Source organism: Amblyraja radiata, chromosome 10, assembly GCF_010909765.2.
Source record: "Amblyraja radiata isolate CabotCenter1 chromosome 10, sAmbRad1.1.pri, whole genome shotgun sequence".
Lineage (NCBI taxonomy): Eukaryota > Metazoa > Chordata > Chondrichthyes > Rajiformes > Rajidae > Amblyraja > Amblyraja radiata.
This window is the reverse complement of record NC_045965.1, coordinates 8,781,105-8,793,458: the sequence shown is the minus strand read 5'-3', so window position 1 is coordinate 8,793,458 and position 12,354 is coordinate 8,781,105. Positions and strand designations below refer to the sequence as shown.

General features: G+C 41.1%; 1 protein-coding gene across 3 annotated transcripts in view; it reads right to left on the bottom strand.

Moving 5' to 3' along the window:
• zbtb41 (zinc finger and BTB domain containing 41) overlaps positions 1–12,354 on the bottom strand; it is a 28,354-nt gene that overhangs the window by 13,106 nt on the left and 2,894 nt on the right. For all 3 annotated transcript variants that reach the window (XM_033027987.1, XM_033027986.1, XM_033027989.1), the window contains 6 exons: positions 9,896–11,209; positions 6,627–6,834; positions 4,944–5,013; positions 4,618–4,765; positions 951–1,080; positions 645–740 (listed from right to left, as the gene is read on the bottom strand). In XM_033027987.1, coding sequence (XP_032883878.1) covers positions 645–740; positions 951–1,080; positions 4,618–4,765; positions 4,944–5,013; positions 6,627–6,834; positions 9,896–11,036 — 1,793 coding nt within the window. In that variant the 5' untranslated portion in view covers positions 11,037–11,209. The remainder of the gene's footprint in view (positions 1–644; positions 741–950; positions 1,081–4,617; positions 4,766–4,943; positions 5,014–6,626; positions 6,835–9,895; positions 11,210–12,354) is intronic.

The following is a 12,354-nucleotide window of genomic DNA, read 5'->3' as shown; positions in this document are numbered from 1 at the left end:
TCAGCTGTGTAGGTCTTTCTTGGCCTGCCATTCCCTTTGCGATTAGTAAGCTCACCAGTGCTCTCTTTCTTCTTCATGATGTTCCAAACAGTTGGTTTTGGTCAGCCTAAGGTTTGGATGCTGTCTCTAACAGTTTTATTCTTGTTCCTCAGTCTCATAATGGCTTCTTTGACTTTCATTGGCACTACTTTGGTCCTCGTGTTGATAAACAGCAATGAAAGTTTCCAAATGTGATGGAAAGACTGGAGGAAAGACTAGGTGCAGAGAGCGCTCTTATACCTGCATTAAGGAGGCAATTAAACACACCTGAGCAATTACAAACAACTGTGAAGCCATGTGTCCCAAACATTATGGTGCCCTGAAATGGGGGGGGGGGGGGGGGGGGGGACGGGGGGACTATGTATAAACACAGCTGCAATTTCTACATGGTGAAACCAAAATGTATAAAAATACCGTTTAATACAATCTGGCAATGTGCACTTTAACCACATGATTTGTTCTATCACAAATTGTAGAGTATAGAGGCAAATAAATAAATGATGGGTCTTTGTCCCAAACATCATGGAGGGCACTGTAATTAAAGGTCACAATAACTTAAATGAATCCGTTTGAGGCAATAATCAGCACAGTCTTTGTGTTCTTACCTGTATGAACTACCATGACGGAAACTCTGTCCACAAATGCTGCAAAGATGTGGCTTTTCCCCACTGTGGATCCGAAGATGCTCTTTTAATGTGGTTCTGTTTTTAAAAATAAAATGAGCGTTACTTCTGGGTTTTGTCAAATAGGAGAAAGTTTTCAAGTAGCTGAAAACAAAGTAGGTTATCAAAATTACTTCAACTTTGTCTCGTTCGTGCAAGATGACAAAAAAATACTTTGCGCTCAAATCGATTCATCAATTAGTTAGTTACAAACAATTTAGAAAAAGCTTCCAGAGCAGATCCTTTTACCTTTCCCTGACAGACTTCCCACAAATAAAACAAGTCCACTTTCTTTTCCCTCCATGAGTGCATTCAATGTGTCGTTTGAGATTTCCTGTGTCGTTAAACTGCCGACCGCAAATATCGCATGGGAAAGGCCCTGAAAGAGTGACAAACTTTACGTTACAGTCATTGTCCAAAGCTCAATGCACCAAAAAGTTAAAACTAGATTCCAATCATCAAATTCATAATTAAAAATTGGTCCCCAGATCGAAGACTAGATGCAATGCCTCAACCTGAACACACATTTCATCAATAAATTTTACAAGATGTTTATAACGGTGTTTGAGTTAAAGAACAATTAACATTTATTTTAAATACTGATTAACCGTCAATGTTTAAATACCTACTAGTATTGCTGTGGCATCCAGGGGAAATCTGAGAATAGGCAAATATTTTGTGGAAGATTTTCTCTAATTGTGTGGTTTTAGAACTTCTGCAATATTAATCTAGACTTACGCCCACAATTTGCTTTGAACCACGGAGTTAGAATTTAATTTTGCCATTGGAAGTAATTTCAAGCAAAACATCCTTCCTCAAGCTGTTTTGCCTACTTTTTTGCTCCACAGTTATGTTGCTCACTTTCATCCCATACCTCCCACCCAGCTGGTTAGAAATCACCCTTAGATTTCCCGATTACAATACAATACCATTTATTGTCATTTGAGCCTCAGTGAGGCTCAAACGAAATTCCGTTTCCACAGCCATACAAAGACAATTTCCTAGACATACGCACAATTTAATTCACACAAACATCCATCACAGTGAACCCACTGTGATGGAAGGCAAAGTCTTTTCTCTCCCCTGTTCTCCATTTCTCTCCCGATGTCCAAGCCCCAGGCGGGCGATGCTAAGTTCCACGGCCATTTTAGGCCGTGCCGGGCGATTTACGGCCCCGCTCCTGGTCTAAAAGTCACAATGTTGGAGCCCCCGGCGGGCGCTGGAATGTCCCACGGCCATGAAGCTGTGCCGGGCGATGTACGTCCCCGCTCCGGGTCGTTCCAACCCCGCGACACGGGCTGGAGAAGTCGCGTTGCGGGAGCTCCGGGAAGCGGTCTCTCCCCCGGACCCGCGAGCTCCCGATGTCCCAGTCCACCGGACCTGCGGCTGCATTGCTGGAGCCTCCGAGCCCCAGGAGTCAAGTCGCAGCAGCGAGTCACCACTGCTCCCCACGCTCAGAGGCCGGCCAGCCCCACGATGGTGAGTAGTCCGCAGCTCCGCAGTCTCCCGAGCCCCCGGGTCGTTCAGGTTGGAGGCCGCTCCACGGTGCTAGGCCCCAACGACAACGGAGACCCGACAGGGAAAAGGGCGGGTCTCCCGGACAGGGAAGAGATTTTAAACAGTTTCCCCTTTCCCCCTTCCCCCCCCCCCCCCCACATATACACATTTAAAACCAGCGTTAAAAAAACACCAACACTACATTTAACTAGACAAAAAATAAAAAAAAGACAGACAGGCTGTAGGGGCCGCTGCAACGGGTGAGTCGCGCCGCCAAAAGTGATGTTAAGCACCAAAATTAATGGCAGAACAAGCTAAAGGGGAAAAGTCTACTCTTAAAAAAATATACCAATGCTCCCGTCACTCTTAATAAACAAGGGAAATGAGGAAAACAAATTGCAGTAACTCTAATCATCCGCATCCTCTTGTCTCTTATCCGAGAAAGTCTGTGAAATAATCTGTCTATGCAATATTATACACTTGGGCCTGCATTTCAGTTGTGTCGGAAGGAACTGCTGAGTTTATTATTGTCATATGTACCGAGGTACAATGAAAAGCTTTTATGTGCATGCTATCCAGTTAAAGAAGAGCGTATACATGAGTACAATGAAGCAGTCCACAATGCACCAATAAAGGACAACGGGTGCAACATTCAGTACAAAGACATAACATTGTCGCTCGAGGTTGAAGTGAACTTCTATTGATTTACCAGGCCTTAGCAAACGTGTTTACTATTAAGAGCCTAATTTTAATAATGCCATCAAATACTTCAAAATATCTCTACAGGATTTTTTAAACAATGCTTATTCACAATATTTTGCCTGCCATCTTGGGTTTAACTGAATCTCTCAACTTTTACTACTTGTTCTTCAATATGGTTTAAACTATCAGCTAAAATTATGTTTTTATGATTCCCAATTTTCTGGCTGATTGGGCTGTTTCTAGCCGATTCGTTCCAGGGCAATAACAGAAGACGTTACCTCAGCAATGACTGCAAAATTCAGGTAAATGAAAGAAACAGAAAAGAGGAGAAATTTAATTAAAAAAGGAAAGAACGGCTCAGATGAAGAGACATCTTTCATTAATAACTTCTAGGGCATGTGAAAAATGTTACTTAAGGTCAATGCAGCAGCATAACATTATAACTGAATGACATTAACCAAGACTGAAAAGTACCTAAAATTAAGATTAGCCTGTTTTGCTTTTAAATTACTATTGAATGTAATGAATCAGCCTGCAAGGTGAAGCAGCTAAAAGGTGTTCTTTTTGGTGTGTTAAACATCTGAATCAGATCATTCTATTCTTATGCATGTCTTAGTGAAAAAATGTTAGCCTTAAGTACAGGGTGCTTTAGATTTTAATAGAAAATTATGTGCCGCAGACAGTATTTGTTTTAAATAAGCGTTCGCATGCTGTCTTCTGTTTTACTGATTGAAAAGCTTACACATTTAGCTCGAGGGAGCTACCCTGTTGAATTTTTAGCATTCATTACAAATGTAGATTGAATAATGCATTTTACTTCTCCCTGATGTCTCATCGCAGTTTATCACTAATACGTTAAAAGTACAGCTACTTCTTGTTATACAGTCAAGTGCAACTGCATTTACTTCCAGGTAGATTAATCAAACTAAAGCACAAACAGCACAACTAAAATACTTCTTCCTGCCTTTATAATGACTTAAAAACAGGCAAGTAAGATTTTGGCTGAGTATCTCTCTGAAAAGGGAGCTCTAACAATGTACCAATCCAACAATATTGCACTCAGGCATTGCTCAGGCCAGGTGCCTACATTCACTGCGGGGCTTGAGTCCACAATAACCCGAATCAGGTGTTGACAATTCTACCAAACTGACAGTAATATTCATAAAATGTACCTGGCAACATAAACTATATTTGTGTCCGCTTCATTTTACTCTATACTCCACTTTCCAAAACCATTACAAGTTTCATATATTGTGGAAGATAATTAAGCTTTTATGAAGCTTTCTTTTTGCCTATATTGTATTTCATGGTTCACATTTCTAGTTAACAGTAAATGTGTTGTTCACTCTAACCACAGTGCAGATTTAATGTGATATTCCAAATGAGTATATAGTGCAGCATATTTGACCAAGTAAACACATCATCACACATGGGTATCAGTTGACTACAAGTCCAAGAACATGCAGAGGGTGTTTTGATGAATTAAGATGAGCTTAAGTACTTGATTTTACAACATTAAATAGTGAAATCAAACCAAGAATTTCACACAACCAAACTGAAATTGTAGCAGTATACTGTATAATAACAAGAACATTCAGACTGAACCAAAAACCCAAGATGATAATTGATGATCAGTAATGCAATCAAAATGAGCTCTGAATGAAATAACATACATTGTTAAAATTTAAAAATCCAAAACATATGGACTTCTGCTTACCCAGATGAAACTTTTCCTGATGCTTAAGCCTTGCAAATCTTGATTTGAAATGCTCCTCACAATAACTACATTTAAATGGTTTATCCTGTGTGTGAAGAATCATATGCTCCTCAAGATGAGGTCTCCGTGTGAATGTTTTGTTGCATACCTACGGCCATAAGAAAACAAAAGAAAAGCAACCAAAACTCATTTGAGTTCCAAAACTTCAAATACTGCAATATAACGGCAGGGTAAGAGCAGTTTAAAGACAGCTGCCACTTACGCATTTTACTTTGATAAGCGAGTTTGTGGGAGAGGTCTGGATGGAGAAATGGAAAATAACTTACATCACATCTCCATGCTTCGCTCTTCTTTTTCCTGGCAGCAAAAAACTCCTGGACATTATCTGGATGGAACCTGTAAATATTCCCAAATCAATGCGTAATGTTGCAAAGCACAATTAAAGATGAAAGCATGCTTGAAAAAAGCAAACAATTTTTCCCTCTTCACAGAGAATGCATTCTAGCAAATCTGAAATCATTCAATACAATTAAAAAAATTCTAATCTGTGCACCATCAGCGTTTAGTCACTGATTCATTTTAGTTCTCCTCAGTAGTGTGATTAATAATATAAAAAAATGTTCAGACCTTCCCTTCACCAACTATAATATAGATTATATTTCAATTGCAATTTCATTCCTCATCATGGCAAGGCAATTCTAAGGCAGCAATACACACACATCTTCTGTTATTCATTACTGCTATAAAATGAAAGCTCCGTTTATACTGTGTGCGACAATTTTGTTCACCAATTTGCTTGCAAAATTAGCAACAAAAAAGTATGCAGGCGGTATTTCTTTTGAAAATGTATTTTTATTTATTTCAAATCTCTCAGCAAAATATAAGTACTATTTATTTTTTGGCAAAGCTAAAGAAACTTGATGGGCCCAATCTTGCAGGCTAACACAATAGACAATAGGTGCAGGAGTAGGCCATTTGGCCCTTCGAGCCAGCACCGAGTCAGGTTCAATGTGATCATGGCTGATCATCCCCAATCAGTACCCCAATCAATACCCCGTTCCTGCCTTCTCCCAATATCTCCTGACTCCGCTATTTTTAAGAGCCCTATCTAGCTCTCTCTTGAAAGCATATAGAGAACCTGCCTCCACCGCCCTCTGAGGCAGAGAACACCCCCAGTTGCAAACAAACACTGCTGGTGTTTATCCACCACAATTTCGGGTGTTCTGCAAACGCATCACCAATAGCAATAGTCCCAGAGCTCAGAGTACAATGGAGAACCTTTCCATTTGACCATCGTTAAGACTCCACATGGAATCAAATTATAAAATCCAATCTTGATAAAATTCTCCAACATTTACACTGGGGAAGTTGCCTCCTGCGACAGTTTAGTGTTGCGGGTAGGAAGCAATGGGAAAGGGAATTTCCAAATTTAAAATTTTGTTCATTTAATTCTTTTAAAATTTTACGATTTTGTGTGTTTTTAGATTGGTCTATCTTTTCTGACTTTCGCTGCTTAATTTTTTCTTTTTTAAATATCAGTTTTAAATATCTCTGCATTTCACAAATTGATAGATGACATTGAGAGTTATTGCAACAACACAGTTGAAGTTTATGTTCTGCCACCTGTGAAAGTTCTCATACGTTTTTAGGCTGTAACCTTTTGAAGACATTTACTAAAATGAAAGAGTAAGAGAACAGAATCTTTGACCCAATTTCATCCTTGCTGACCAAGTACCCACTTAAGCTAGTCTTCATCCATATCTCTCTAAACGTTTCCGACTCATGTTACACAGGGAAAACATACAAATGCCACACTGACAGCCCCCAAGGTCAGGTTCAAATCAAGACTCTCTAGAGGCAGCAGATCTACCAGCTGCAAGTATAGGATAGATAAGTTCAAAACAGAACAATTACCTTTGTCAATTCAAATACAATTCCTCTACCAACAGTATGCTAAAAACAAGGCCATACAAACATTATAATATGATTCAGGCAACAGTTTTACATACCGCTTCACATGCTTCGCTAATGTTTTTTTGCTTGCATGCAGTTTGTTGCAAAATGGACATTTTTGCTCCTTTCTCTGAAACGCAGCTTGAGCATTGTGCTTCTTCCTGTGAGCAGTTAAGTTGGATTTGGTAGAGTAACGCTGATTACAAATGTCACACTCAAAAGGTTTTTCCCCCGTGTGTACCCGCGTATGGCACTCATATTTTCCTGAAAAGATCCAAGATGCGATTAGAAAAAGTTAGGACACAAAATAAAGTTACAGAGAGTTTACAGGCAGGTTTACTGTTAAAATGAAAAGACACAGAGTGCTGGAGTAACTCAGCGGGTCAGGCAGCACCTTTGGAGAACATATATGGATAGGTGACGTTTAGAGTCGGGACCCTTCTTAAGACCAATTGTGGTGGTTTGTGAGGGGTGGAATAAGCTGGAAGATATGTGGGGCAGGACAAAGTCTGGCAAGTGATAGGTGGATATAGGTGAGGTGATTTTTTGATTGGCAGGTGGTTGGACAAACACCAGAGATGAAAAGTCGAAAAGTGTAGGATAAGTGTACAAGGGGTGTGAATCTGAAACTAGTGGAAGGAAAGGAGGTGGAAGGCGATGGGAGAACAGGGAAGGGAGAAAAGGAATGGTGTTTGTAGGTTAGTTACTGAATATTGGAGAATTCAATGTTCTGCTGTTGCAAGTAAAAATGCCATTATTCTGTTTCAAAACAAATGACAATTAAACACAATTGACTCATTCCTGAACCTCTACATTTGGACAGCTGTACACAAAAGTATCCAACACTACTCGAGAACAGATTCACTTAAAAAAAATCTCTTAGCCATTCATTGTCAATCACCTACATACAACCATGAGGGGATGCAGACATTTCTTCATAAAAAACATAAAAAGCACGACATATGCAGTAATTCGTTGCAAACCAGAAACAGTATTTAAAACACCAAGTGCTGGAGGAACTCGGAGTCAGGCAGCATCTGTGGAGGGAATGGGCAGCTGACATTTCAGGTCGGGAGTCTTCTTCAGACCAGGTTTGCCTAACCTCACAAATTTGAAGAAGTAACCAAAATGGTTGGTGAGGTTGAGGGCAAAGCCATAAATATTGTCTATATGCACTTCAGCAATGGAATTTGATCAAGTTCCACATGGTACGCTGCTCAGGAAGGTTAGATCGCATGGGATCCAAGAAGAGCTAGCTGACTGGATGGACAATTAGCTTGGAAGGAAGCAGAGAGCAATGGTGGAAGGTTGTTTAATCGGACTGGAGGCCTGTGATAGTGGTATGCCTCAGGGATCTATTCTGGGCCCATTGCTATTTGTGCTGTATATCAACGATTTGGATGAGAATGTAGAAGGCATGATTAGTAAGTTCGCAGATGATACAAAGGTGGGTAGACATAAAAAGCTGGAGAAACTGGGAAGGGGGAGGGGAACGAGGCTCCGCCTCCCAGCTCTCCCACATAGGCTACTGTCTCCACCCCCCACCCCCACCCCCACCCCCACCCCCACCACCCACATCAGTCTAAAGAAGGGTCTCGACCCGAAATGTCGCCTACTCCTTTTCTCCATAGATGCCGTCTCATCCGCTGAGTTTCTCCAGCTTTTTTTGTCTACTTTCGATTTTTCCAGCATCTGCAATTCCTTCTTAAACATACTAAAGTGGGTGGTATAGCAGATAGCTAAAATGGTTACCAAAAATCACAGCAGTAACTTGAATAAATGTGCAAGTGGGCTGAGGAATGGTTAATGAAGTTTAATGTCGATAAGTGCAATGTGTTAAATTTTGGGAAGTCAAACCAAAGTAAGACCATCACAGTGAATAGCAGGGCCCTAGGGCGTGTTGCAGAGCAGAGGGATGTAAGAGTACACAGAAAATGCTGGAGTAACTCAGCGGATGATGCAGCATCTCTGGAGAGAAGGAATGGGCGACGTTTTGGGTTGTGACCCTTCTTCAGATGTAGTTAGATAGGTACGTAGTTCCTTGAACGTGGTGTCAAGACGTCTTTCTGTGCATTACCCTTCATCAGCCAGGATACTGAGTATAGAAATTGGGATATTATGCTTCAGTTTAGTTTAGAAATGCACCACATCAACCAGCAATCCCTGCACTCTATCTCAATGTTACACACACTAGGAACAATTTTACCAAGCCAATTAGCCCACAAACTTGTCCAACTTTGGAGTGTGGGAGGAAACTTGAAATCCCAGCCAAAACCCACGCTGGGGTGTAAACTGCCCAAGCGAAATATGAGGTGCTGTTCCTCCCATTTGCGGTGGGACTCACTCTGGCCATGGAGGAGGCCCAGGACAGAAAAGTCGGATTCGGAATGGGAGGGAGAGTTGAAGTGCTGAGTCACCGGGAGATCAGGTTGGTTAATGCGAACTGAGCGGAGGTGTTGGGCGAAGCGATCGCCAAGCCTGCGCTTGGTCTCACCAATGTAGAGCAGTTGGCATCTAGAACAGCGGATGCAATAGATGAGGTTGGAGGAGATGCAGGTGAACCTCTGCCTCACCTGCAAAGACTGGTTGGGTCCTTGGATGGAGTTGAGGTGGGAGGTAAAGCGACAAGTGTGGCATTTCCTGCGGTTGCAAGGGAAAGTACCGGGGGAGGGGGTGGTTTGGGTGGGAAGGGACGAACTGACCCGGGAGTTACGGAGGGAGTGGTCTCTGTGGAAAGTCGAAAGGGGAGGAGATGGGAAGATGTGGCCAGTGGTGGCATCCGTTGGAGGTGGCCAGAGGAGGCAGGGACATTTAAAAGACATTTGATCAGGTGCACGGATAGGAAAGATTTAGGGGGACGTCGGCCAAATGCAAGCGGGTGGAACTATTGTTGATGGACTATCTTGGTCGACATGAGCAAATTGGGCCGAAGGGCCAGTTTCCGTGCCGCATGACTCTATGGCTCCAACTAGAGACTGGAACATGCATGGAAAATACATCTGTATTTTAGTAATGATTAGACACACTTTGATATCTTTTGAAGAAACGAAGTTGAAAAATGTTAGATGTTAGATTGTATTACTGTACATATATTTACATATGATAATTAAACCTGAGATTGCTGTGTTTCGCCAAATTTAAATTTTAGATACTAATTTTGTTTCCATATGTCAGATTCTCTTGAATGCGAACCAAAATCAACTTGGGCACAAAATGCTGCGGTAACTCAGTGGGTCAGGCAGCATCTCTGGAGAACATGGACAGGTGATGTTTTGGGCAGAGACCCTTCAACAAAAATGAACTAAAAGCAGATTGTCTTACCAACCTATTCGGTCAAAACTTTTATCACATTTTGGGCACTGGAGTATTTTCTTGCTTCCAGTCTGTAAAATGACCGGAGGTAATTCCTTGCTAACATTTTGCTCAATTTCATCAGCATCCAGGGAATCATCTTCGGCAGTTTCGTCATCATTTTCAACATCCCTTTGAATTTCTTCTTCCTCTCTTTCCATTTCTGCAAGCTTTGCTTCAACTTCTTCCATTTCATCTTCACTTTCTGTCCCTTCGTGGTCATCATTGTCATTCTCAATGTCACTACTACTTTTACTTGAATATTCATCTTCAGAGACATCTGTGTTATCAATGCTTTTGCTCTCAAACTTTGCTGGGCATTTGCGTGTCCGAATTGACCACCTGCTTCGTGTAACTTCCGTTTTTGCTGCATCAGAACTTTCTTCACGTCCGTGGGAGCTGGCATTGTGGGCTTTAGTAATGTGGTTCTCTAAGGATTTTTTATAACAGAAACTTTTATTGCAGAAGCTGCATACATTGTTATGCTGTAGTTTGGCAGTGGTTTCTGGGGGATCCTTTTCTTGCAAACACTGGTTGTTTTCAGCGAATGATTCTGTTTGCGTTGACCTGGACACATTTTCATTACTGGTCAACAATTTAACTGCGTCTATTATGTCCAGAAACTGTGCTGCTTCCAAAATTGAAGGGATTTCGCTCTCCTGAATGAAGAATTCAGAGGTGTACAAAAATTCTAACAAATGATGGAAAACATAGTAACTGACATGGTCCAATTGTATACTATCCACGTTTGGATTTTTACTTAAACAAGCATGGAAATAACTGCTACCCACAGCGACAACCACCTTGTGGGCACAAAAATGCTTTCCTTCCACCATGATAACTAAATCACAGAAAGGTGACTGCTTGAGTCGATCATCGTTCATGTATTTCAACAGATTCTTGGTATGCAGCAGTGATCTCAGATGTACAATTGGTGACGATTGTCCTAAAGGAACATCAAGATTGTCTGCAACGCTTGTAATGTTTTGAATCAACCTGGGACCATAGTATAGAGTTTCAAATTTTGTTGTCTGTAAATCCAAGAAAACGTCTTTGCACGGCGCACCAGTTAAATTTGAACCAGTTTGATAAGAACTGTCAATATTCTGAGACATGGTGTGGATTAAAATCGCTGAGGACGAATATTGGCTCTGTTCAGTCTGCTGCTATACAGTGGACCGTCATGGTGGAATAGGTATACATTTTCAGCATTATATTTCCTTGTAATATTCATCAGATGTCCCCATACTATGCAATTTTCTCTGAATGGCTGCAACATTCATCAGCCCTGCAAAATTATAAAATATGTTACACAAGGTTACAACATGACTTTGCTTTATATCAAATACTGATCCATTTTTTTTTAAATTCTGCCCAGTCAACGAGGTTACTAAAGGGTTCACACAGAGCCATCGCTATTTCACCCACAGCTTCTCTAAAAATCAGTTTTCCCTGCTCTACATCTGTCCCTATCGTCACAAACAATAATAGCAGCCACTCTATTATTTCAGTATACAATGCCGTCATTGTTAGTCCCTTAATAAAGCTGTAAATTAGATTCCTAGCCTCAGAATTTATTAGACCATACCATTGCTCTCCCCCGAGCCTTTTCCCTCCCATCCCAAAGTTTTATCCATCGTCAGCATAGTAACCTATAATGTTGCTGTACCTGGCTGCCATGGAGAATATTTCTTAAGAGACAACCCTCTTCCCAAAACATTGTGACAACAACACAATCCATACACATAACTGCATTCAAAACTGCATGCATATGATTGAAATTAAAACATAATCACTAACAATTTTGTTAACAAAACTATTTTTCCAACAAATTTCTGATGATTTTGAAAGTCACCGAATGGGTGCCAGCATTACACTGAACGTCCACTTATCACATTTCAAGGTGAAGGAGGAAAGATTTTATAGGAATCTGAGGGGTTACTTTTTACGCAAAGGGTGCTGGGTCAACGGAACTACCAGAGGAGGTAGTTGATGCTGGGACTATCACAACATTGAAGAAGCAATTAGACTGGTACATGTATAGAACAGGTTTAGAGAGACATGGGCCAAACGTAGGCAAGCGCAACTAGTGTAGATGGAACATATTGGTCGGTGTGGGCAAGTTGGGTGGAAGGACCTGTTTTCGCACTGTATGACTCTATGACCACAAAAAAGTGATCACCGATTTCAAGGCGAGTAAAGAATGCATGTCCATCATAATAGTTGCATGTCCATCATAAGCAGTTTTCAAAGCCTCACCCACTGACCTCAGCCCCAAACTATTCCTGTGTTTTGACAAAATGCACCTACATCTACATTCAAAACTAAATAGATTTAAACAAATAGGACAAACTTAACTGTGTAAGAAGGAACTGCAGATGATGGTTTAAACCAAAGATAGACACAAAAAGCTGGAGTAACTCAGCAGGACAG